The 27,975-nt window shown below is 40.1% G+C and overlaps 1 protein-coding gene across 1 annotated transcript in view; it reads left to right on the top strand.

Annotated features, from left to right (window-relative positions):
- The window catches only part of dnah9 (dynein, axonemal, heavy chain 9), a 254,737-nt gene extending 226,784 nt beyond the window's left edge, over positions 1-27,953 (top strand). Inside the window, exons 74-78 of the mRNA XM_088323097.1 lie at positions 7,983-8,153; positions 19,226-19,408; positions 21,837-22,090; positions 22,153-22,288; positions 27,054-27,953. Of these exons, the coding sequence (XP_088179223.1) occupies positions 7,983-8,153; positions 19,226-19,408; positions 21,837-22,090; positions 22,153-22,288; positions 27,054-27,281 (972 nt within the window). The 3' untranslated portion in view covers positions 27,282-27,953. The remainder of the gene's footprint in view (positions 1-7,982; positions 8,154-19,225; positions 19,409-21,836; positions 22,091-22,152; positions 22,289-27,053) is intronic.
- The last annotated feature ends 22 nt before the right edge of the window (positions 27,954-27,975 follow it).

Genomic DNA, 27,975 nt, shown 5'->3' with positions numbered 1-27,975 from the left:
AAAGCCAGAAAATATTGCGGACCACTGGCATAAAAGACAATAGTTGGACTTTAATTAAGTCTCTTCCTATTGTATGTGGTCTTTTTTCCGTATATCGAAGGCTATAAAAGAGAACAGTTCTGCAAAAAAAAGAATTCTCAAAGTGTCACTCAACCTTTTTTTTTTACTATCTGAGTAATTCAGAATATTTTTTTTTCATAAGCTTTTGCATTGGAATGACTGCATAATGACTTCTTTGTAACGTTTTTCCCAGATAGTACTCCAAAGTCATCCGAAAATGTGTGCTTGCATATTTTAAAACAAGGGAGAACAGAACTTTTTCGAGTTTCTTGGATACTGATAAGTGTTAGGCCTTGGTGTGTGTTATACAGCGATCCCCAGTGGTGTGAAAATACTTACCGTATTTTCCACACTATAAGGCGCACCTAAAAGCCTTTATTTTTTTCAAAAGCTGACCATGCGCCTTATTTATGGATCAATTTTAAAATTGCCAAGTTTTCCAACTAACTTGCAGCCGCCGACTAGATTTTCCCCCGAAGGCCAAGTAGTACGCGGTGTATGCTGGGATTTATTTACCGGCGTTTCATTGGCTAACCAATGTGTCAATCATCATTTGAATCGATCACTATTGGCTAAAGTTATTCGGAGGTCAAGGGGCGGATCCTTTTTATCATTTACAGGCTGGCATTGGCTTAAACGGCAAAACAAAGCCTGCAATTGGCCGAAAAAGATGTGTCAATCATCAGTTGAATCGATCACTATTGGCTAAAGTTATTCTGAGGTCAAGGGACGGATCCTTTTTATCATTTACAGGTTGGCATTGGCTTAAACGGCGAAACAAAGCCTGCAATTGGCCAAAAAAGATGACTGTGTATAGCACGTGGCTGACGGCATAGAGAAAGCATTTTTTTCTATTCTGTATTTGTAAATATTGTATTCTCCTGGATTTACTACCTTCACGGATATAAGAGGACATTGGCTGAACATTATTATGAACACAACGACTTCGGTGAGCTACTCCGGGTTTTATATTGTCCCTGTATCTTGTTTCAGACTGAACTCGATGTTTCTGTGATAAGCGGTGCAGATAATGGATGGAATGGAGTATCTATTTTTAAATTAAAGTCAATTCCAAGTGTTTATTGTCATATGCACGGTAAAGTTGCGAGCGAAAAAGAAAATAGATACTAAGGAATGGTTGGCATTTCTTGAATCCCAAGACTTTAACTTTCCGAATGATGGAACGATGCATTTGAGTGACATCGTACGGACACCGCATCCGCACGTGTTCTCGACACGTATTTGCGTCTTTGCAAGCTTTCGGAATGTTAAGGGGGTAATAAGTTGGACTGAACTATCTGTTTTGTCCACGTTCCCATTGTAGCGCCTTATAATCCGGTGCGTCTTATGTATGTCAAAAATAGGACCAAAAACTATTTTTTCGGGGTGCGCCCTATAACCCGGTGCGCCTTATAGTGCGGAAAAGACGGTAATTTGTTTAAATAAAACACTATCCGTTCAAATAATAAACACATACACATGTATTATCTCAAAAATATAAGTCGTAAGTTTAGAAACTTAAGACGCACGATACCTTTGGCGGCCATGTTACAACTACGGAAGCCTGAATGTTTTATGAAGGTATCTGGTACCGGTGTTCAATATTCCCTGTAATTTTCCACGGGTCTGAGCGTTCACACAAAGTCGGTGAGCAACGCTTGAAACAACAGGGAGCAACCATAATCCCAAGTGTGGCAAAACAATTCATTATCAAACATGTCCAAAACTTGACATCAAGTTACATTTTGTTGAGTTTCCGGCAATGCAAAATTGTTTTTCTCTTTTGAATGAATTGACTCATGTACTATTGCAAAGCTTGTACGGCCTACAAACGTTGTTTGTTCTTAGATTTCCATTTCTTTTTTTTTCCTGATATATTTCGTCGCATAATATTAACATTTTTGGGGGGGCTTATTTAGTCGGTTGCAAGATACAGAACTGTAATTAATCACATTTTTTTAGTGGAAGTACAATGTTGGCAACAAGATTCACTTGATATCATTGGAAATTATTTGAATGCAACACAAACTTTTTCTTTTTTTCCGTGTTTTTTTTTCTACTTTTTAAAAAAAAACCTTTAAAAAAAGTCTCATTGTGTTTATTTTTTCCGAGCTGTTACTTTTTTTCTTTTTGTTCTCTATTTACTCTTTTCCTACGTTTCTTTCTTTTCTTTTTTTCTGGCTTTTTTCTCATTTTTCCCCTCTTTTTTTCTCTTCATGTTGTTTCTTTTTTCTCAGCTTTTCACTAATTTTTCATTTTGGTATTTTTTTTCCATTTTGTTCTATCCCCCCTTGTTTTAAGTCATTTTGTGCACAATTTTACATAATATGTGGCCATGTTGGGATTAAAGAAGTAAAAACAACCTGCAGAGCCGTTTAGGACCCGAAAGAGCCGGTTCCTTTTAGTGAGCCGAGCGGAAGAAGCCGCTTCCCCGACAAACTCTACTAACTACTCAACTTCGTTCTCCTTCGACTCGACTTCAAAATACCGCATTTAGGACACAACGTCAGGGGAACCCGTGTATTTTTACCTTCATGCGCTGTAACTTTGACTCGAGTCGCTTCCTAAATAGTAATTTTGAGCCCACATTTTTGTGCGTGCGCACCTTAGAGGGAACACTGCCGGTGTTGCTTTAAGCACTTAATGAGGCCTAAATGTTATTGTCACCAAAACTGTGATTTAGTGCCTTTTTTCTACTGTGTCCTTCTCTATCCACTCATGTTAACCACTTGGCTGAGACCTATGGCTCACTACCAGCCATTATTGTTATTTTTTGCTTTCACGTGTAAATAAAGTTTCTTCGTCCTGAGCTTTCGCCACTAGTTGGCTACTTACACTAGCTATGACCAACTCCAGTTATTTCCTCTTTTCAACTGCTCCAGAAATATCCAGTTCGCTCTGTATCTTGCTGTTGTCGCCAGCTAAAATTAATCCTTGCTTACAGCTGAAAATAGGCCACTAATTTTTAAATATTGCCTATCCTAATATCCATATTTATTTATTTTTTTTAAATATATTTTTCACCTCCATTCTAAGATATAATGACCTCTGGTGGGGAATTATTACACACTGTCACATTATCACCAGGTTGATTCCTAAAATAAAAATCCATTTAAGTAACTTGTTCACTGCTAGAAAATAATATTTGAACATTTTTTTCCTGAAATAATAGAATTTTGAAATATTGAAAGCTGAAAAAAATATAAGCAAAAATGTCGGGGAGAGTTTTAATTTTTTTGCCATATGTTTCAGCAACAAAACTCATTTTTAACCATTACCTACTATAGACGTCAAATATTGTTTTTAACTCGACTTGCTAAGAATCAATCTGCTTATTAGACAAAACCTTTTTTTTTTAATTATTAAAGCGTCAGTGTGCAGTGTTTGACCACTAGAGGTTGCTGTATTGTGTAATGTAACTGAAAACAAGTCCGGAAAGAACAAAGAAGAATATGAATCACGGAGACTCAAAGTAACCAAAAATTATTTTGATTTTTTTTTTAAAATGTGTTTATTTTTGTGCAGCTTTTTGGAGGTCTTCCAGTACCCATAACAGCAAGATGTCAGAAAATAATGTCAGCTCCCTCTGGTCAAAGACCGTGTTTTGTTAAATAAAAGCAAATTTAACGACTTGACAATTTAAAAAAAATGCATTTATATCATGGTTACTGTATTTGTGTTTATTATTTTCATGATTTTCTTTTTTTATGTAACCAAATTTTTTTGTGTTTTTTTCCTTTTTAAACATTCAATTAAAAAAGCGGGAAAGAAACAAATAAAGATAAAAAAAAAACATATAAAAAGTAAAATAATAAATAAAAAAACGAAGTTGCAGTAAACAAATACATTAGTCAATATGTAATCTGCAATAAACACTATATTATGAAATGAAATGATCTGCATTTCTATAGCGCTTTTCAAGTCAATGACATCCCAAAGCGCTTTACAATGTGCTCCACATTTCCCAATAGCGGCCTTGCAGCCATGTAAGGCGTTAACCTGCTTATTAGGGGTTCAGTGTCTTACCCAAGGACACTTCGATATGTAACACGGACGAGCCGGGATTCGAACTGGGATCCCTTGATCCCAAGACGAGCGCTCTACCTCCTGAGCTTCTGCCGCCCCCATATTACATTTTTCTCACCTAAAACTACTTATCTCCTCTAATTAATTGTGCTAACAGTTTTTTTTACCACTAGGGGGTGCTCAGTAACACACCCTGTCCCTTTAATATCAGATCCTACTCTGATGGTTTATTTCTCACGCCCAAACAACAAGGTCACGTCTGACCACAGCCGGGTCATTTTGTCAACCGTTGCCCGTAAAGACGCTATAAAAATATAAAATTTATTAACGGGTCGACCGCCACCAAGCTGCCATCTGGAACAAACTTATAAAAAAAAAAAAATGAAAGAGACACCGGACAGAAAAATTGCCACCCGGCATTTTTACCTTCAATGCGCAACAAAAATGTGCAATCAGCAAAACACGACAAAGTTGTCAGCAAAGCAATCGGACAACAAAGTGCCTGTTTGTTTAACAACTATTTCAATGGAATACGATTAAAAGCAGACAACTCGGAGATTAGTTTATTTTATTTTTTGATGTATTTTTCATGTTGTATCGGACTAAAAACATATTGATCATCATCGCCGACAAGCAGATGGGAAATGTTGTTTGTTTATTTTAATCCTCGGCTCATTAGCTGCTCATCAAGTGATTGAATTCTCAAGCATATTTTATTTACGACCGGCTTTCTTCCTTTGTCGGTGATGAGTTGAGAGAAAACACTTCAAAAATCAAAAGTGTGCGGACTTGGTTCTTGTGAACCATTATAATGATTTCAAGGTGTATAAATATAGTGAAGAAAATACATATTTGTACACCCTGCTAGTTTGATAATCCTCCCTCTTGTAAATACTGGAGGGGTTTGAAATTGTCATCGTAGGTGATGTCCACTGTGAGAGAGATAAACTAAAAAGAAAAATCCAGAAATCACAATGCAGGACTTTTTAACGATTTATGTGTGTGATACAGCTGCAAATAAGTATTTGAACACCTGAGTATCATCTAGAATTCTGAGTCCGCTCTTTAAAAGTCCCCCTGCACTCCATGTATCCTTCTGAATCAGATAAACCAGTTTGAGGTGGTTAGCTGCATAAAGACGCCTGTCCACCCCATACAATCAAGACTTGAACTTGTAACATGGCAAACACCAAAGAGCTTTCCAAAGACACCAGAGACAAAATTGTGCACCTCCACAAGGCTGTAAAGGGCTACGGAAAAATTGCCAAGCAGCTTGGTGACAAAAGGTCCACTGTTGGAGAAATCATTAGAAAATGGAAGAAGCTAACTATGACAGTCAATCTCAATCGGAGTGGAGCCCCATGCAAGATATCGTGGGGTCTCAATGATTCAATGATCAGAATCAGGTTTATTGGCATTGTGTTGGTACATCAAAATTAGGGTTGTACTCCAGCTAACAAAATATACAATTGAAAATATAGTAATTAGAATAATATTAAGTATTCATTTCTCAAAAAGCTACAGACCTGGGATGTTGCACCTTAAAACTGCATTGTGTGGAAATAAAAGAAGAGCAACATGATTGGCTGATAGTGACAATGATGTAAACAGTGCATCATATTTAAACCAGTGAACAACATTGCAAAATAATTGGAAATCTCCTTTGCAGGTGTCCAATTTTAAAGATAGAATAAACGTATCAATGGTGATAAACAGCATTTATTCATTTTCACCCGAGAGCAAACCAAGGGTGGTGATAATGTATTCACTTGAGATGAATCTGTCCTACTAAGAAAAGGGGAAGGGCTTTAGATATAACCAACATCTTTCACAAGTACTCTGGTAGGTTACCCTAGATGTGAAAAATGCCCAAAACACTGACTCAGCCCTGTCAGTTCTGTCCAATGAGCATTCTTCCCAAAAAGACATTCCACTTTCCCAGAGCAGAACAATATTGAATATTCAACACCATCTTTTACTGGCAGTCGGGTATGTTACCCCAGGTGGGAAAACTGCCCAAAGACTCAGAATTGTTAGTTTTGCTGAATCAACAACTTTGCTTGAAAGACATTCCACTCTCTTTTAGGTTAGTCACTCTATAGTTGAATAACCCCGACGGAAATGCTCAACCCTAGTTTAAAATTCATACCTTTATTTTCCAAACCACTTATCCCCACTAGGGGGTAATGGATCCAATCCCATATGATATCGATCAGTGGATGGGAGACACCCTGGACTTATTGCTAGCCAACCACATGGTACACTTAGACATACGACCATTTACATATCCACCCATACACAGGGTTGGGTAGGGTTACTTTAACTGGATTACTTTCAATTACTTTTGGATTACTCCAATACCAAATATGCTAATAAAAGACAAAAGAAACTAAATATTAATAAAATTACAAAATTTTGTGCAGGTTTGGGAATACATGGAACGGCAAAAATGATGTTGGCAAGCTGTTTGGATTTATTCTCATTTTGTTTCTGTCGCATTTTATGTTAGTTTTGCCGGAGATCAAAGAGATCAAAGCCAGGAGAGAAGGCTTACCACGTGTTGTGAGTCATAATTTTATTCATATTTAGTTTCTTTTGTCTTTTATTAGCATATTTGGTATTGGAGTATTCCAAAAGTAATTGAAAGTACTGTATTTTCCGCACCATAAGGCGCACCTAAAAGCCTTTATTTTTTTCAAAAGCTGACCTTGCGCCTTATAATACAGTCCGCCTTATTTATGGATCAATTTTAAAATTGCAAAGATTTCCAACTAACTTGCAGCCGCCGACTAGATTTTCCCCCGAACGCCAAGTAGTACGCGGTGTATGCTGGGATTTATTTACCGGCGTTTCATTGGCTAACCAATGTGTCAATCATCATTTGAATCGATCACTATTGGCTAAAGTTATTCGGAGGTCAAGGGGCGGATACTTTTTATCATTTACAGGCTGCCATTGGCTTAAACGGCAACACAAAGCCTGCAATTGGCCAAAAAAGATGTGTGAATCATCAGTTGAATCGATCACTATTGGCTAAAGTTATTTGGAGGTCAAGGGGCGGATCATTTTTATCATTTACAGGCTGGCATTGGCTTAAACGGCAACACAAAGCCTGCAATTGGCCGAAAAAGATGAATGTTTATGGCACCTGGCTGACGGCATAGAGAAAGCATTTTTTTCTATTCTGTATTTGAAAATATTCTATTCTCCTGGATTTACTACCCTCACGGATATAAGAAGACATTGGCTGCACATTATTATGAACACAACGACTTCGGTGAGCTATTCCGGGTTTTATATTGTCCCTGTATCTTGTTTCAGACGGAATTCAATGTTTCTGTGATAAACGGTGCAGATAATGGATGGAATGGAGTGTCTATTTTTAAATTAAACTCAATTCCAAGTGTTTATCGTCATATGCACAGTAAAGTTGCGAGCGAAAAAGAAAATAGATTCTAAGGAATGGTTGGCATTTCTTGAATCCCAAGACTTTAACTTTTCGAATGATGGAACGATGCATTTGAGTGACATCGTACGGACACCGCATCCGCACGTGTTCTCGACACGTATTTGCGTCTTTGCAAGCTTTGGGAATGTTAAGGGGGTAATAAGTTGGACTGAACTATCTGACTGTTTTGTCGACATTCCCATTGTAGCGCCTTATAATCCGGTGTGTCTTATGTATGTCAAAAATAGGACCAAAAAGTATTTTTTCGGGGTGCGCCCTATAACCCGGTGTGCCTTATAGTGCGGAAAATACGGTAATCAAGTTAAAGTAACCCTACCCAACCTTGCCCATACATAGGGACGATGTGGAGTCACCAATCAACCTACCACTCATATATAGATATACTGTATATCATATATTTCTACGTACATATATTTTTTTCTAACAGTACATTGACGAAATGCTCCCCGCCGAGTCGCCATACCTGTACGGCCTCCACCCTAACGCCGAGATCGGCTTCCTCACCCAAAACTCGGAGACGCTTTTCCGCACATTGCTGGAGATGCAGCCCAGAGACGGCAGCGGGGCCGAGGGGAGAGCGAGTACACCAGAGGAAAAGGTCAGTAGAATCCAGTCAAATTTGATTGCAAGAGAAATTATTTTTTTTAATAATATAAATGCTCTTCTATACTCATTTTGCTGCCAATGGATGGCATTTGTTGCTCATGCTGGACAATGGTAAAAGCATATACAGTGTTACCTCAGTATTTTACTGACTGTTTTCAAAAAAATCAGTATTTGAACAAAAACATTACAAATGAACTCATGGCCAAGTAAAATAAGCAGTCATTTTGGCTAGATCGTCAGTTCAACAACCCTCGTTGAGAATTTACTGTGATTCAATGCATTGTATTGGCTCTTTTTACACTTAATAATGAGTCCCAAGAAAGGAAAAGAAAAACTGTGAGAAGAACGAGTCAAAGAAGGAAATGATTGTGAAATCCGAGAAGAGTGTTCGAGTGTCTGAACCACTGCTCAGTAAAGTGTTTTATATTGTTTTATATTTAAATATTTCTTATCTTTGATCTTTATTATCTACACATCTAAAAAATATCATTGTTTAGGTTCACATTGTATCAGTATTTTGTGTGTTTAACGTTGTTCCGGAACACATTTCATTAATATTTTGGATAATGTAAATGTAAAGGGGCTGCATTTATATAAGGCTTTTCAAGTCCTACCAATGCACTTTACAATGTGCTTCACACTTACCCATTCACACACACTCACACACCGATAGCAGCGTCAGCCATGGAAGGTCACTACCTGCTTATCTGGGGCATTAGGGATTCAGTGTCTTGCCCTAGGACACTTTGACATATAACACAGAGGTGCCGGGAATCGAACCTGCAACCTCTTCATCTCAAGACGAGCGCTTTTACCTTCTGAGCTACTGTCGCCCCCATTTAAAATATGTACACCACCTTAGCAGTTGATGTTAATGCCAATTTCATGGACCTTAACTACTAACACTGAGGCGCCTCGGTTAGCTCTGCTTCACTGCCTTGCAGCTTTTGAATTGAATTGTCTTTATTGTCATTGATATTAAGGTGTACTGCATTGTGTTCTGAGTAGACATAACACAGCAAATGCCATCACCGGGTCGGTTAGGGAGGGTTTTGTGTCTTGGGTGGGTGTGACTCTATGCTTTGCTTTGAGCAGGATGGGCGCACTAGTCAAAGCGTCGGTCCACCCCCCCAAAATAATGACAAATAGTTTTTTAGCGACTATTTACATTCAGAAGAGATTCATCAATTGAATCGGGCTCTGAGGAAAGTCAGAGAAATGCAAAGAAATACTGATCACCAGCAAGTGCTATGTGGATTATTATCTGGTTCGGGAAACAACTGACGTTGCGTCAGGAGAGAACCCAGTTGCGATGTTGCAGGTCAAACCTACTGCTACAACTAAGCTAACAACTCTATTAAGCCACCCCTCCCTGTATCTCATCAGTGTCAGATCCATTTTCAGTGAAACGGAATACCGGGAGCTACGACTTGTCGCAAACCTCTACGTTTGAGACGTTTGTATTGTATGGATCACGAAGACCTGGCTCTACTCAATACTTGATGCAATTGTGCAGCTAGCCAGCCGCTCTCTAAATCACTTTCTGAAAGGAGGAGGCCTCCAATTTTGTTGTTCTTTTGTATAATAACTATAACGATAGATCAAAGCTGCGCCGCCGCAAGCGGCAGCCTTTCCAGCAGCTCCGTTATATTTCGCACTTTTTGTGAATTATTGTTTAAAGTGTCTGCTTCTATCTTCGGTGTTCTTCGTCCCGTTTGACAACTACACTTTGGATTTCTTTCTATTCTATCGTTATGGGTTTTAACGCACAAAAATGCGTTTATTCGAGGAATCAACTCCTTGCCCTGAAGAATTCTCGTGCCGGCGTGATTAGGGGGCCCTATCGTGGATACAGAGCCGGAGCTAGCTAAGCGGCTAGCGGCGTTATAAGTCTTCGGTACCGTCCGTAATCATGGTAAATGTGAACTGTCTACCAAATAAGACCGACGAACTGGCTGTGCTGGTGAAAAACATCAAAGCGCACAGGAAGTGCAGTTTGCTGTGTTTTACGGAAACGTGGCTCACGTCTAACATCCCGGACGCAAACGTGGCGCTACCCGGAGCTACCCGGAACTATCCGGCTTCAGGGCTGTTAGACAGAGACATGAAAGCCTGCGGGAAGCGGAGAGGAGGTGGACTTGCTAACATGAGTCGGTGTATCCCTGGGCACAAAGATTTCCATTTGCTGCAGGGACGTCGAACTTTTGGACTAGCTAGCGTGTGACGTCATCCACTTCGCTGTGGCTAAACTACAACACAGCACCCCGAGGCCATCCTGTTAATCTGTTAATAATACCAACTGTATTACGATACCAACTGTATGTAACATCCTACATGCCGACATTTCTTGTGTAAATATCATGTAAATTATAACTATAGCCTTATCCTCCTTGTTTCATAACCTTATCTTCTCTGTTCCTTCATCTTCTTGGCTTTTTACCTCACTGTGAATGTGTGAAACTGGAGTGTCATGCCCAATTTCGTTGTCACAATATGTTAACCCATTTTGTAACAAATAAAGGTATATTCTATTCTATTCTATTCTATAAACAACCATCCAATCCATCCATCCATCCATCCATCCATCCATCCATCCATCCATCCATCCATCCATCTATCCATCTATCTATCTATCTATCTATCTATCTATCTATCTATCTATCTATCTATCTATCTATCTATCTATCTATCTATCTATCTATCTATCTATCTATCTATCTATCTATCTATCTCTCTCTCTCTCTCTCTCTCTCTCTCTCTCTCTCTCTCTCTCTCTCTCTCTCTCTCTCTCTCTCTCTCTCTCTCTCTCTCTCTCTCTCTCTCTCTCTCTCTCTCTCTCTCTCTCTCTCTCTCTCTCTCTCTCTCTCTCTCTCTCTCTCTCTCTCTCTCTCTCTCTCTCTCTCTCTCTCTCTCTCTCTCTCTCTCTCTCTCTCTCTCTCTCTCTCTCTCTCTCTCTCTCTCTCTCTCTCTCTAAAGACCATTCATTCTATAGTTTTGAGAGTGATAGTCGTATAGTTTTAGTTGATAAGAAGGTCGTCTCAAGGTTAGTTTGATACTTAGAGGCTTAAATGAAATGATGATGCGAGTTTGCGGATTTTCCCTTTTCGCAGGGAGGGTTTTATATCGTTTTTTTCTACTCTGTTGAAAAAATGGTAAAATCTCTGGACAAGAACTTCTCCAGACGGCAATAAAAACGTAGCACGTAAACACCCAAGTCGTGATTGTGATCAGAAGAGTCAAGCTGTCGCCTCGTGCTCCCACGGGAGGCGCAATCTGCCTCAAATGCGAATTTAGCGCCACAAGTCGCACATGGCCTTCAATGCGGGATGACAACAGGTGACACTTTCTCTACCTTCAGGTTTTCTTGTATTTTTTTTTTTTTTTTGAAGGAATAAAGGTAGTTTCTACAGCCTTTTCAGACTTCTTGGGATTCAGGGCTAGACAAATAAACATGACTTGACTTGAATCAACTTTTATAGTCATATAAATTTGAATGTAGAATCGTTTATCACCCCTTTAACTCAAACACGTTTATTGCCGTCCTAAATTGTTATGGGAAATTAAAAAAAAGTTGGTTTGTTTTTAAACAGTAACAACAAATTGTTGAGTCTAAAACAATGCAATTTATGTTAAATGTTGATCAGTTCATAACTTGGGTTAACAACCCAGGAGTTGTTATGAAAAAGTCTGGTTAAAAATAACGTAACTTAGGTTGGACCAATACATAACATTGCATACGTTAATTTACCCCAGCCCCTGGCTAGTTACGAAAAACAAACAACACAAACCAATCTGGTTCATTTTTTAAAACAAAAATACAAAGTCTGGTTAAAAATAACCTAATAGGGTCCCTCAGCTGTGGAAAACATCCTGCATCATCCCAGTCCCAAAGAAATCAAGACATGAGGAACTCAACGGCTTCAGGCCGGTCGCCCTGACATCACATGTGATGAAAACCATGGAGCGGTTGCTGCTGCACCACCTGAGGCTACAGGTCCGTCACGCCATCGACCCTCTGCAATTTGCTTACCAGGAGAAGGTGGGAGTGGAGGATTCTATAGTATACATGTTACACCGATCCCTCTCTCACCTGGATAGGGCTAAGGGGCCTGTGAGGATTACATTTTTGGACTTCTCCAGTGCCTTCAATACCATACAGCCTCTGCTACTGAGTAGGAAACTGACAGAGATGGGAGTTAGCTCACACCTTGTGGAATGGATTACGGACTCCCTGACAGGCAGACCCCAGTATGTGAAACAGGGAGGCTGTACATCGGACACTGTGGTTAGCAGCACAGGATCTCCGCAGGGGACCGTGCTCTCTCCTATATACATGTATATGCCATGTGCAAAAGTTTGCCGATGACACTGCGATCGTGGGATGTATCAGAAATGGGCAGGAGTAGGAGTACAGGAAATTGATTCAGGACTTTATCCGATGGAGCGACGCAAACCACCTGCACCTGAACACCAACAAATCAGGGAGATGGTGGTGGACTTCAGGAGAACTAGAACTCACCCGGTTCCTGTAACCATCAAAGACCTACAAATACCTGGGTGTGCAGCAGGACAACAAACTGGACTGGACTGCAAACACAGAAGCTCTATGTAGGAAAGGCCAAAGCCGACTTTATTTCCTCAGAAGGCTGGCCTCCTTCAAAATCTGCAAAAAGCTCCTGAAAATATTCTATGAGACAGTTGTGGCAAGCGCCCTCTTCTATGCGACAGCGTGTTGGGGAGGCAGCGTCAAGAAGAAGAATGCCTCTCGTCTCAATAAACTGGCGAGGAAAGCGAGCTCTGTTGTGGGCACAGAGCTGGACAGCCTGACAACAGTAGCTGAGAGACGGGCGCTGGAAAAGCTGCGGTCAATCATTGACAATCCATCGCATCAAATACACAGCATTATCTCCAGACAGAAGAGAAGAACCATAAGTTATTTCATTATTTTTTTCAGATCATTTTAATTCATTTTAAGTCAAGTCACATTTATTTGTATAGCCCTTCATCAGAGGATGTCTCAAAGGACTGCAGAGGATTACAATCACACCATCGCCTGATCTTAAACCAACATGCGGGCAAGAAAAAACCTCAGCATGAGGAAAAAAATAAACCTTGAGAAGGGCCCTCACGAGTAGTAATCCCCCTTACAGGATGACCAGAGTGCAATAAATGTAGCATTGGGTAACAGTACACAATACATAGTAAACATGAATGAAAGAAAACGATTGGTAATATGTTGAAATTTGTCCTGAAAGTGCGTGACAGCAACGATGCCTCAAGCCTGTAAAATAGTCCAAAAAGTTTATAATGGCAGCGACGCAGCTTCCCATCTCTGCCGGCTGGTCGATGCAGGTGTTGACGTGCTTCAGGTCCAGATGCTGGTCCGTTGACTTATCTCAAATCATTCTCCCTTGTATCACCACCTGCCACGCAGTCAGAAAAAGACAGAAAAAGAAAAGTATGAGGTGGGCTTCAACCATAAGCAATTAAATAGAAGTTGTTCTTAAGTCTAGATTCAAAAACTTAAACTGAGGTTGTTGATCTTATGTCCGGAGGCAGAGCATTCCTCAGCACTGGGGCCTGATGGAAAAAGCTCTCGAGCCTGCAGAGTTCTTCTTGGCTCTTGGAGTCACAAGTAGACCGGCATTTACCGAGCGGAGGCTCCGTGCAGGAACATGAGGGGGAACCAAATATGAGAGATAAGAGAGCGCAAGTCCATGCAAACATTTGTATGTTAGTAAGAGAACCTTAAAGTCACATCTTAAGTGGAATGGGAGCCAGTGCAAGTTAGCTAATATAGGAGGATTTGCTCAAACTTTTTTGTCTTGGTCAAAGGTCTCGCTAAACTTTTTATGCAAGACAATTTAGAATTCAATTAGCTTGAAAAGGCACACTTGTCTCTTCTATCATTTCATTAATTTTTGTGTAGTGTCTGTGGAAAAAGTTTTGTGTCTTTGGCACTGAATGAGTTAATAGGAAGACTTCTCAATCTCCTAATGTCAGTTATAGGTGTCAAATATGTGTATATGTTCACTCGGATATTACATATTTTGACCTAATAAAGCTCATCTTAGCATATAAACAAGGGTGAGCTTCTCTTAAATCAGGGGTGTCTAAATTTTCCAGAGAGCGGGCCAGAGTTGGTAATCTAAAGATGTGTGAGGGCCAACTATTCAACCTGGCATTCTTGGAACAGTCTTTAATAAATTCCCCCTCCGTGAAAGGTTTGCAGTGCTTGGCGATAAGTGTCGCAACCTCTTAGCTCGCCTTTGTAGCATTTTCATTTGACTCACAGGGTCTTTGGAAAAAGCGCTGTTGTGCCGTTAAAACAGCTTCCAGTTGCTTCACCTTTTCACAGTGTTTGTTTTTAGTTAGCTTTTTGTAGTCAGCATGTTTCGTCCGGCAGCGCCTCTTGATATATTATTTCCAGTAATGCTAATTGTGATAGTAATGCTAATTGTGATACACCCTGGTCAATCCTGGAAGGGGGATTACCACATGTGAGGTCCTTTCTCAAGGTTTCTCTTTTCTCCTCACACTGAGGTTTTTGAGTTGTTCCTTGCCAGTATGCTAGTTTAAGATCAGGTAATTGTGCAATTTTGTAATTGTAATCCTGTGCAGTCCTTTGAGACATTTTTGTGATTAAGGGCTATATAAATAAATGTGACTTGACTTGACTTGATTTGCAAACAGCCACAGTCTCATGGCAAACTAGGCAGACGAAGATGTTTCAATTCCGGTGAAGAAATTCTCCTTGTCCTGGAAGTGGCGGCCCTCACAGTCAACTTTCCTTTTACTATCTACAGTCGCCATGTTGGAAATGGGCTGGGCTAAAATTCTCAAAGAAAGCACAGGGAAAGGTGGCCAAAGAGCTACTGCCACCATCTGGTGAAATTGGTCTAATTTATTTACAAATGTAGTTTTTACTTAGGTAACCTTATTAATTCCATGACACAGGCTTCGGGCCAGTAAACAATATTATCATGTGCCGCAATTGGCCCCCAGGCCGGACTTTGGACATGACTGTCTTAAATAATAATTTCTTGAAAAAAATACAGACTGTGCATATGATGACTTCATCTCCTTTGTCCGGCACCTCTACCTTAATCCGCCACCCAATTAAGCATGCCGGTCGCCTTGAAAAAATGTTGACACGGACATTAGCTCGCATCACGTATTCACCAAATTATCTCTCGGGGATTGATTATTTTCTGGGGGGATTACGCTGGTATTGATGGGAGAAAAAAGTCTTGTTCATAAATATTAATAGTGATGTTTCTGTAACGTATTTTTCAATGGATAAAATATGGAGGTCGCATATGAAATAGATGGAGCGTGTAAGTGCCCCTCTTTTTAAATTAATTTTAATTCATGAAGCACAACAAAATATCACTAAAGCAATTGCAGTTTTTGTTTGTTTTTTGGTTTGGCTGCCCAGCTAAGATGGATTTTGGACGTCTATAGCCGTCTGTGGCAGCCTAGCTCGAACATATACTTGAAGTTTATAGCCTACTGAGCTAAAATAGATATTTAGGGTCTAAATCCGTCTATGGCAGTAAAGCTAAAACGGATCTTTGACATCTATAGCCAACAATCGCAACTTTGACGTCAATAACCGTTCGCGGCAGTTTGGCTAAACTGGATCTTTGATGTTTCTAGCCGCCTATGGCAGCCTGGCTAAAATGTATCTATGAGGTCTATAGCCATCTATAGCAGCCGAGTTAAAATAGATCTTCCACTTATACAGTTGTCCATGACAGTCTAGCTCAAATGGATCTTTGATGTCTATGGATCATTGATGTCTATAGACATCTTTGGCAGCCTAGCTAGAATGGATCTTTGACGTCTATAGCCAACCACGGGAACTTTGATGTCAATAACCATTCCCGGCAGTTTGGCTAAACTGAAACTTTGATGTTCATAGCCGCCTATGGCAGCATGGCTAAAATGTATCTATGAGATCTATGGCCATCTATGGCAGCCGAGTTAAAATAGATCTTCCACTTATACAGTTGTCCATGACAGTCTAGCTCAAATAGATCTTTGATGTCTATAGCTGTCTATGGATCATTGATGTCTATAGACATATATGGCAGCCTAGCTAAAATAGATTTTTGACGTCTATAGCCAACAACGGCAACTTTGACGTCAATAACCATTACCGGCAGCTTGGCTAAACTGGATCTTTGATGTTTATAGCCGTCTATGGCTAAAATGTATCTATGAGATCTATAGCCATCTATAGCAGCCGAGTTAAAATAGATCTTCCACTTATACAGTTGTCCATGACAGTCTAGCTCAAATGGATCTTTGATGTCTATGGATCATTGATGTCTATAGACATCTTTGGCAGCCTAGCTAGAATGGATCTTTGACGTCTATAGCCAACCACGGGAACTTTGACGTCAATAACCATTCCCGGCAGTTTGGCTAATTTGAAACTTTGATGTTCATAGCCGCCTATGGCAGCCTGGCTAAAATGTATCTATGAGAGCTATAGCCATCAATAGCAGCCAAGTTAAAATAGATCTTCCACTTATACAGTTGTCCATGACAGTCTAGCTCAAATGGATCTTTGATGTCTATAGATCATTGATGTATATATACATCTATGGCAGCCTAACTAAAATGGATCTTTGACGTCTATAGCCAACCACGGCAACTTTGATGTCAATAACCATTCCTGGCAGCTTGGCTAAACTGGATCTTTGATGTTCATAGGGATTTTGAGACATAATTAGTCAAGAAAAATATATTCCTTTGCAAATAAGATTGGTGAGTACCTTATCAGGGCGATATATTTTTGTATATCAAGGTATTAGTCCCCTGACTATGGCAGCCTGGCTAAAATGGATCTTTGACATCTATAGCCATCTATAGCAGCCAAGTTAAAATAGATATTTCATCTCTACAGCTGTCCATGACAGTCTAGATTAAATGGATCTTTGATGTCTATAGCTGTCTATGGATCATAGATGTCTATAGACATCTATGGCAGCCTAGCTACAATGGATTTTTGATGTCTATAGCCAACTACGGAAACTTCTACGTCAATAACCATTACCGGCAGCTTGGCAAAACTGGATCTTTGATGTTTAAAGCCTATGGCAGCATGGCTAAAATGTATCTTTGACATATATAGCCATCTATAGCAGCCAAGTTAAAATAGATATTTGACTGATATAGCTGTCAATGACAGTCGAGCTCAAATAGATATTTAATGTCTATAGCTGTCTTTTGAAGCCTAATTAAATGGATCTTTCACCTTTATAACACAGCATAGCTAAAATGGATCTTTTATTTCTGTAGACGTCTGTGGCAGCCTAGGTCTAAAGTCGTATATGGCAGCAAAGCTAAAATGTATCTTTGAAGTCTATAGCCAGCAAAGGCAACTTTGACATTAATAACCATTCCCGGCAGCTCGGCTAAAGTGGATTTTTGATGTTTATAGCCGTCTATGGCAGCCTGACTAAAATGGATATTTGACATATATAGCCCTCTACAGCAGCCGAGTTAAAATAGGTCTTTGACGTATACAGCTGTCCGTGACAGTCTAGCTCACATGGATCTTTGACCTCTATAGCCTTCTATGGATCATTGATGTCTATAGACATCTATGACAGCCTAGCTAAAATGGATCTTTGACCTCTATAGTTATTTATAGCAGCCAAGTTAAAATAGATCTTTGACTTAATATTGACGAAGATTCGTTCAATGCTGTCCCAATCAGATGCAGAGATATTAATTCATGCGTTTATTACTTCTCTGCTTGATTACTGTAATGTATTGCTTTCTGGTCTCCCGATGTCTAGCATTAAAAGTTTGCAGCTGGTTCAGAATGCGGCAGCTAGACTTTTGATTAAGACTAAAAAGTTTGAGCATATTACACCTGTATTGGCCAACTTGCACTGGCTCCCAGTCCACTTAAGATGTGACTTTAAGGTTCTCTTATTAACATATAAATGTTTGCATGGGCTTGCACCCTCTTATCTCTCTGATTTGATTTCCCCCTATGTTCCTGCACGGAGTCTGCGCTCGGAAAATGCCGGTCTACTTGTGATTCCGAGAGCCAAGAAGTCTGCGGGCTCGAGAGCGTTCTCCATCCGGGCCCCGGTGTTGTGGAATGCCCTGCCTCTGGAGATAAGATCTGCAACCTCAACGGAAGTTTTTAAATTGAGGCTTAAGACACACTTCTATTCCAAAGCATATGATTGATGCCCACCTCGTATTCTGTTTTGTCCTGTCTTTTTCTGAGGCCTGCCTGGCTGATACGAAGGAGAAGGATGATTTGGGATGGGTCAGCGGACCGGGGTCTGACCTGCAGCATGTCAACCCCTGCATTTACCAGCTGGCGTCGTCGTTGATGTCATGCTCTTTCCGGACATTTTCAACATCTTACCTAGTGTTTACTATTCTGTGTACAGTAATGCTAATTGTAATTCACCCTGTTCAACCCTGGAAGGGGGATTACCACATGTGAGGTCCTTTCTCAAGGTTTCTCTTTTCTCCTCACACTGAGGTTTTTGAGTTTTTCCTTGCCCGCATGCTGGTTTGCTAGTTTAAGATCAGGTAATTGTGTAATTTTGTAACTGTAATCCTGTGCAGTCCTTTGAGACATTTTTGTGATTAAGGGCTATATAAATAAATTTGACTTGACTTGACTTGACTTATACAGTGTAAAAGCTCAAATAGATATTTGATGTCTATAGCTGTCTAATGAAGCCTAAATAAATCTTTCACCTCTATTGCTGTATATGAGTAACTAAAATGGATCATTGATGTTGATAGCCGTCTATGGATCATTGATGTCTATAGACATCTATGGCAGCCCAGCTAAAATGGATTTTTGATGTTTATGGCAGTAAATGGGTTGATTAAAATTGTCATTTTGGAGATCCTGGAACGCATAAGAACAAAGTCCTTTTATTTACTATTTACACGGAACAAAGGAGTTGCGCTCTAAACTGATCTTCCAATCGTTCAATTAGCTGATAAGCCGGGCCACAAATGGCCCAGTGACCTCGATTTGAATACCATCCATTGTCTCGTCTTGTTCATGAAAAGGTGCATGGAGCGCTGGAGGAGATCCTGGAGAAATTGCCTGAGGAGTTCAACATGTCGGAGCTGCTGGCCAAAGCCGAAGAAAGGACTCCTTACCAAGTGGTGGCGCTGCAGGAGTGCCAGCGCATGAATAAGCTCACCCGGGAGATGCGAGGCTCCCTCCGCGGGCTCAGCCTTGGTCTCAAGGTAAGGCCGTTCCGTTCATTATCGATGCTCATCATCGAGAAAATCAAAGATGAGGTTTTGCTTTTTTTGCAATAACATATTATTTTATTTAAGAAAAATTACAATAGACGAGCCCTGTCGAAGAAAAGATAATTGAGTCAAGTAAGAAGAGATAACAAGAGGGCAAAAACCATAAAAGCTTCCGTCAGGAGTTACGAGGATCTCTCAAAGTCGCTAGTGCCAATAAATCGGCTCACTGATTTAAAAGCCAGGAGGTCGGTTGTACCGATGGACTCGTATTTTGTTTTATGGAAAAACAAAAATGGACTGGTCGAATTTTGGTCCAAAAGAATCTTCTTTTTTCGGCTCTAATGTCCCTATAATTCGAAAAAAGTTGGGTAAAAAAACAACCCAATTTATGCTCATGTGAACCAATTCATTATTTGTCAATTAAGCCCAACGGACTTAATTTTTATGAAAAAAAAAAAAAAACAATACTTAATTAGTACATGTTTTAATAAAAAATAAATATAAAAATAAATAAAAAATTGGGTTTAGTGTGCACCGATTCATAGCTTTGGTTATTTAACCTAACGACCTGGTTGATTCATTTTTTTCAAATACCCAAAAATTGGGTTGAATTTACAAAAAAAATCCATATTCATGCCTGTCAACCTGTACGGTTTTGCCGTACGATGTACGTTTTTTTTTTATGCATTTTAAGACGAGTACGATGTACATGTCAGGAAACGAACCAGGAAGTCGGAACTCATATGCGTAGACGATCTGTCACTTTAATTAGGGAATAAAAGTTGTCCAACACACAAACGGACGAAAGGCAAAACAAAACAGGTTTAAAGGCAATCAAAATTACAAACTAAGCATAACTCAGATCAAACAGGCATGAACAGGTCTTCAACAAGGTAAAGCAATGGTCTGGCTACGTGCAGTCCCAAAATGAGCGTTTAAGTACTCCACAGGCAATCAGTCCAATGCGTCTCAGCCGGTGTCAAGGGGCGGGGCCAGCTGGGCGCCATGACAACCGTGCAGGACATGACAGTACAGGGAAATCTGTACGGAAAAACGCAAATTTGTCAATCGCATGCGTCTGCCGCCTGGGGATTTCCCATCATGCATCATTCCGGAAAAAAAAAATGATGTACGATTATTTTGTACGGTAAAATACGACAGTTTGTACGGGCATGGAGCCGTGGAGGTTGACAGATATGCATACTTAAAAAAAAATATGGATTGTTGCTTTTGGAACCCACAAAAATAGATTATTTATGCAAAAAAAATATATATTAAGAAAGTGGGTTGCGTTTAAAAAAACAAAAAACAGAAATTAAATATTTTTTTTCAAAACAGCCTAAAAAGTCTGAATAAAAGAATCCCAGTCATTGATTGACACATTTCTGCCCCGGTTTTTTTAAACCGCCTGTTTATCCGGCGTGTGTATTTGGGTGCTTCACTACTAACACCAATGCTGATATCTGCAGGAATACATAAAGTTTATTTTCTTACTAATTCTGAATTGGAACTTTTCTTATATCTGGAGTTGATTTTGACATCAAAGTCTTATCCAATATCAATATCAGCAAGTATCATATATACAAACAGCTGTTTGTTTTATTCTTTTTTTTCTAATTTCAATCAGAAATCGCTTTGTTTGAAATGTGGACAATTCTTATTCCTGGAGTTGATCCTGGTATCAGACTGACATCTGATATAAATATCGATATCAGCTAGAATCATACATGCATACAGTTGCAAGACATATTCAAACGTGAAACACACGAGAAAGCATAGTTTCAAGCCAAGGGAAGTCAGATCCAAGCAGAACCGCAGCAGCCACAAGGGAAGGCTCCAGCGCCTTATCCTGCAGTGCGCCCTGTGTAGTGTTAAATACAGAAGTAAAACCTGCCTTTTAACACGGTGCGCCCTGTGGTTGTGAAAGTCTGGTGTGCCATATGGGCAAGGTTGGGTAGGGTTACTTTAACTTGATTACTTTCAATTACTTTTGGATTACTCCAATACCAAATATGCTAATAAAAGACAAAAGAAACAAAATATGAATAAAATGATGACTCACAACACGTGGTAAGCTTTCTCTCCTGGCTTTGATCTCTTTGATTTCCGGCAAAACTAACATAAAATGCGACAGAAACAAAATGAAAATAAATCCAAACAGCTTGCCAACATCATTGTTGCCGTTCCACGTATTCCGTTACTCCCCAAGCCAGCACAGAATTTTGTCATTTTATTCATATTTAGTTTCTTTTATCTTTTATTAGCATATTTGGAATTGGAGTAATCCAAAAGTAATTGAAAGTAATCAAGTTAAAGTAACCCTACCCCACCCTGTTGATGGGAACATGTCCACGCTGTCCATGAAAAAACTACACCCTTGCCAATATCGATATCACAATGTATATGATTCAACTCTCAGGGAGAACTTACCATGACCAGCGCCATGGAGCATCTCCAGAACGCTCTCTTCCTGGACGCCGTGCCTGAGACGTGGAGCCGACTGGCATACCCGTCCACTTGCGGCCTGGCGGCCTGGTTGGCCGATCTACTGGCACGCACCAAAGAACTGGAAACATGGACCGCTGATTTCGTCTTACCCAGTGCCGTGTGGCTAAGCGGCTTCTTTAACCCGCAGTCTTTCCTCACCGCCATCATGCAAGCTGCTGCTCGGAGGTAGGAACACACCCAATTTTATTCTGATTCTATTCTTTACCGTCTCGGTGTTTGGATGGCAGGAACGAGTGGCCTCTTGACAGCATGACTCTGCAGTGTGATGTCACCAAAAAGAACCTGGAGGACCTTAAAGGTCCGCCTAGAGAAGGGGCGTACCTTCAGGGGCTTTACATGGAGGGAGCCCGCTGGGACACACAGGTAACCACAGCCTTTTTATTTTTTAACAGTATTCAGAATTAGAATAAAAATGACTATTTTTAGGCGTTCTCCCCCAAAGACTCGTCTATTCTAATCAATAATAAACTGAGTCACTGGCAAACCATATTTGACATGTATACTTGTCAATGACTTGATTCTTGTGGGCTAAGGTGCAAAGTATTGATTGTTTTTTTAATCAATACAATTGTCAGAACCAAAACAGGAGTAGGACCCAGATGCGTAACGTTACTCACACAAGTTTTATTTTACGGGAATGGGGCAGTCTTGCACGTTAACACAAACGCCAGTGATTCGGCGATCGCTGGGCGGAAGAAAAAAGGCAGCTGCCTGGCGTGGAATGACTAGAAGACAGATGCTGACGAGATCGATACCATTAACACGAGCAGATATCGGACGGATGAGGTCGATACCGGACGGGACAGACAGGATCAATATCAGACACTGGAGACTGGAGTCCGATAACAAGCAGGACGAGATAGACGGGAACGATACCAGACACTGGAGATCGATATCAAACAGGAAAAAATAGATGGCAACGATACCGGACACTGGAGATCGATATCAAACAGGACAAAATAGACAAGAACGATACCGGACAGGAAACACAAGTAGGAAACCAGACAGAGTCAAAACACACGTCTTGCGGGTGCAGAGGTTCCTTTGGCGGACTGACAAAGGGTGAGTGAGAACACTGAGCTTAAACAGGAGGGAAGCCAATCAGTCAACGAGCCGCAGCTGGCGCCAAACAGGCGGGGCCAATTGGCAACCGTGACAACAATATTCATGCATTGGAAAAAGTAACACGAATACTAACCTACCGCAAAATAGAAATACTCTGCATTTCCTGAAAATTTCAATTATTTTAGGATGTTTTCCTTTATTTAAGATATTTTACCGGATTTTTCTAGTTAAACAAGGAAACATAACACACAAAATAAACAAACTATTTTTATAGAGCAAAGTGTTGATAAAACAACTTCTAGTTTGACTTGTACTTGAAGCACAAGATTTTATTTTTAATACCATGTGAGAAATTGTTTACTTCTTGAGAAGGGGGTTCCCTCATGTGCACCCCTTTTCCTCATTTCCTCATGTTGAGGTTTTTGAATTTTTCCTTACCCTCATGTGGGTTTTAGATCAGGGGATGTGTAGTAGTATTCCGTGGTCTACACAGCTCTTTGAGACTTCTTGTGATTAAGGGCTCTACAAATAAACATGACTCGACGAGTTTGCGCTAGCCATCTTTTACTGGCCTTTATTATAGCTTTTCCGGCTAGCCGCTAAAGTTAGCTACATACCCCTGGGGGGTCAGGAGACAAGAGTCCAAATCAGACTAGATTTGCGCTACTTGAACGAAGAAAAAGAGCAAAGCACTCAACTGAAGTCAGATCTAAGTGCAGGTTTGCGCACTCTGCACATTCCCCAATTAACAAGCCTTCTGGGATTGCGAGCTAGCGTTAGCCAACATAGAGGAGTCATGCCACGGCTGCAAAGTAGAAAATGTGATGTGCAAGTCCTCTAGGGATGAAATATCCCACTTCATTTTTTGGAAGGAATTTGAGGGCGCACCCCAAGGTTGTATTTTCAGTAGGGATGCGAAGGACAAATCTCAAAAAAATCGTACTATATTGACAGAACTTGTACCCTATTTTAAAGTTTTTTTTAAACTAAAGTGACAGTGTGTAATAATTCTCCACAAGCGGTCATTGTAGCTTAGTATGGAGCCCAAACGCTTGCATTCTGAGAAAACATTCTATGTTAGTCCAAAAGATCACCAAAAAATATTGTGCTTTATAAACACGGATTGGCTAAAAAGACAGCTAGAGTTAGATAGATAGATAGATACTTTGTTCATCCCCGAAGGGAAATTCACATTTCCAGCAGCATCCCTGAGCTGAGAACAATAGAGAACAATCGAAAATAACACGGGAGCTGCTGGAGTGGAGCTGCTGTAAGTGGCGAACTTTGGCAGCTCGCATGAAATGCTAACGACAAAGCAAGCTCTTTTTACACAAAGCAGCTAACAACAGAGGCTAGTTAAAAACCACATCTTGCGGCCGTATGTAGGATGTGAGTGACTAGAGAAGGAAACCGTGGATTAAAAAGCACCAGAAGCCTGAAAAATGTCACCAATGTTTTCACAATAATTAAAACCAAAATATTTTATTTCAGGGTTAAAATATAGTAAACAAAATATGTTAAATTGCCCAATTTCCAAGGTTTATTCTTGGTTTTACACAAAACAAGCCACCATTAAGGTTAAAACTTAACTTCTAAGTCAAGGTTTAAAAATATTTAACTCTGAGTTACAACAGTTCAACTCTGAATTTGTAGATTAGAAGTTTTGAAAGCATATATACTGCATACTGTATATATACTGTGTATTGTATATATATTATATATACCACAGCTATATCCCCCTAGAGTCATTTCTGACTCTTTTTGGGAGATTGATTCAGAGGAGGGGATTCCCAGCCCCTCGCTCAACCCAACTGAGGTGTTGGGAGTCATTAGGTGACCAAATTGTATATATATATATATATATATATATATATATATATATATATATATATATTCCCAAAACCTTAGAGATGTATTTTATATAAAAACGTATGTTGATGTAAGTTTAGCTTTTAAATCTTCAAACTTGCTTCGACTCAGAGTCAAAGCTTTAAATTTGGTTTACTTCCATTAAAACCTTAAAATATGCTTCAACTCAGAGTTAAACCTTTAACTCTGAGTTTTGACAATACTTTAAATGATGATTTGATTTTTTTCTTATATCACTCAGTACCAAAAATGGTTTGAAACGAGTGCAACCAATCAGTTATTGGAACTTAACTCAGAGTCAGTGGTTTAAACCTGCTTCTACTCAGAGTTAAAGCTTAAATCGGCTTTAAGTCTGAGTTAAAGCTTTAAAACTTCTTCAACCCAGAGTTGAAGTTTAAGCTTGCTTTAACTCTTGAAACGAGTCATGTAAGCTTACCCACGAGTTCAGGCTTTGAACCAGATTTAACTCTAGATTAAAGTTCTATGACCCCTTTAACTCAGAGTTAAAGCTTTAACTCTGAGTTTAAAGCTTTGACAGCTCTTTAAACCATGTTTTTTCTTCATTCAGTTTCTAAAATCTCGTCAACAACCTTGAATCTCACATTGTTTTTCAACACACCGACTACTGTTTTTGTCCTCTGCCTTTGCCAAAGTCGTGAGGATTTACAAATACACGCTTGGTGGAGAGTGCAGTTCGTCAGCCACTAAACGTGGGAGGATTAATTAGCCCCCTCTTCTACGTCTCAAGTGTTTTTTTGACTTTGTCTCCACTGCTGCTGACTTTCGAAAAAAGGGGTTGCCATAAGCTGCTAGCTTTACGCCTGGATTCTGGACTCTTCATCTGTAGTTGATGGCAGTGTTGGGCACGTTACTGACATAAGTAGTTACATTTGCTATTTACTACATTGAGTAGGTCAATCCATTACCCCCAGATTACTGACACCCAAAAGTAGCACGTTACTCCGAAAGTAACAAACCAGTTATGAATGATTGTACATATTCGCATGCCGATCTCTGAAAACATCTTAAAACTACCCACATAATAAAAGAAGATGTGTAAAACAACCTGTAGAAAAAGTGAAGCCTTCCTGTTTCTTGTGTAGGCATGCAAACAAACACTTAGCCGAGACACTCCATATCCATTTTGTAAATGGGACTCAAACCTCTAAGATTTACTCCTTTATTGCTGAGTACTTGTCCCAGAAGTTTTCTTTTTTTTCCAGGCATGGTGTGTTTCCCAAAAATTTTTACAAATAAAAACACCAAAATTCAGAACATACCGCTTATCCTCAGTAGGGTCACGGGGGTGCTGGAGCCCATCCCAGCAATCATCGGGCAGTGGGCAGGGGACACCCTGAACTGGTTGCCAGCCAATCGCAGGGCACAGAGGGACAGACAACTCGCTCGCTCATTCACACCTAGGGACAATTTGGACCGGCCAATCCACCTTAAATGCATGTCTTTGGAATGTGGGAGGAAACCGGAATGCCCGGAGGAAACCCACGCAAGCACGGGGAGAACATACAAACTCCGCACAGTAAGTCCGGTAGCTGGATTTTAACCCACACAGGAGGTTCCCAAGACCTTAGAACTGTGCCACACACGCGCTAACCACTGCGCCGCCGCGCTGCCCAAATTCAGAACATATTTATTGTAAATAATTTGCTTACATTTGCCCGATTAATTGATTTTGGTTTGTTGTTCCTGTATAAGCCACACCTCCATCCCATGAGCTGCCTACCATATAATACTGGTGACACCCAACAAACTTTCAGTATTTTCAGTATTTTATTTTGTAGTTGTATAACCAGTATATATGGTAGGGAGAATATCACTATGGAGAAATTATTGTACTCTGTGCTTGGGACAGTGCAGCCGTAACTGTATTTATTTGTACTTTTTATAGCCGTATAAACTTAAAAACTCCATTTTGATGCCGTGATAACCGGTGTGTTGCTGGCAGACTAATGGTTCATTAATCCACTCTGAACAAGGGGAGAACAGATATGGATTAGATGATGTTGAAAAGTGTTAACTGTTTTGGATAAGTAGCGGAGTAACGCACCATGTTGTAACGGCGTTTGACTTGAAATGTTTATTAATGACCAGTTACTGTGCTTGTTCCAGGAAAACGTTACTTTGCAACACATTACTCCCAGAACTGGTTGACAGGCTTGTGATTTTCCTCCGCCAGGCCGGGCAAATGACGGATGCCCGTCTGAAGGAGCTGACGCCCGCCATGCCCGTCGTTTTGGTGAAGGCCGTACCCGCCGAAAAGCGAGAAGCCGGGAACTCGTACCCGTGTCCGCTTTACAAGACCCGGCAGAGGGGGCCCACCTATGTGTGGACCTTCCACTTGAAGACCAAAGAAAAGCCCTCCAAGTGGACCATGGCAGGAGTGGCTTTGCTTCTGCAGGTTTAGCCTGGATTCCGGTAGCTTTTGTCGTCACGGCAACAGTACCGAGGGAAAGCTCGGCTTTAATCACGGGTTCTGAATAAATTTGGTCAGGGGATTTGATGTGTAGTAATGCATATCCTATCTATTCTTGTGGATATACAGTCCACTACCATTCAAAAGTCTGGGGTTGCTTAAAAATGTCCTCATATTTGAAGGAAAGGCATTTTTTTAAATGAAGATAACATGAAGCTAATCAGAAATGCACCCAAACATTTTTTGTTTTTTTTCCGCCCCAGATATCTTGATTTTAATAAAATATTTACACAGGTGTATAGAGGGAGTAGCAAGAAGCACTACAGAGTTCAAATAGTAGATCATGTTTGCTAATTGCATTAGAAGGCTAATGGATTATTAGAATACCCTTGTGCAATCATGCTGGTCAGAAAAGCTATAAACTGACCTTCCTATGATCCAGTCAAATATCAAGAAAATCATAAAAGTAGGGCTGATCGACTTTCGTGATGGCCGGAAAAAGAGAATATTATGTAAAACTCGACAATTCTATACTTGTTCTAAGATATGAAAGCTATTCCATGTGAGAAATTGCCAAGAAACTGAAGATCTCCTTCAATGATGTGTACTACTCCCTTAAGAGAAAAGCACAAATCGGTTTTAACCAGACTTTTTCATAGAAAACACAAATATGTCAGGGTGATCC

Source organism: Urocampus carinirostris, chromosome 19 (genome assembly GCF_059441175.1).
Source record: "Urocampus carinirostris isolate Australia breed hairy pipefish chromosome 19, RoL_Ucar_1.0, whole genome shotgun sequence".
Classification (NCBI taxonomy): Eukaryota; Metazoa; Chordata; class Actinopteri; order Syngnathiformes; family Syngnathidae; genus Urocampus; species Urocampus carinirostris.
This window is presented reverse-complemented; position numbering and strand designations above follow the sequence as displayed.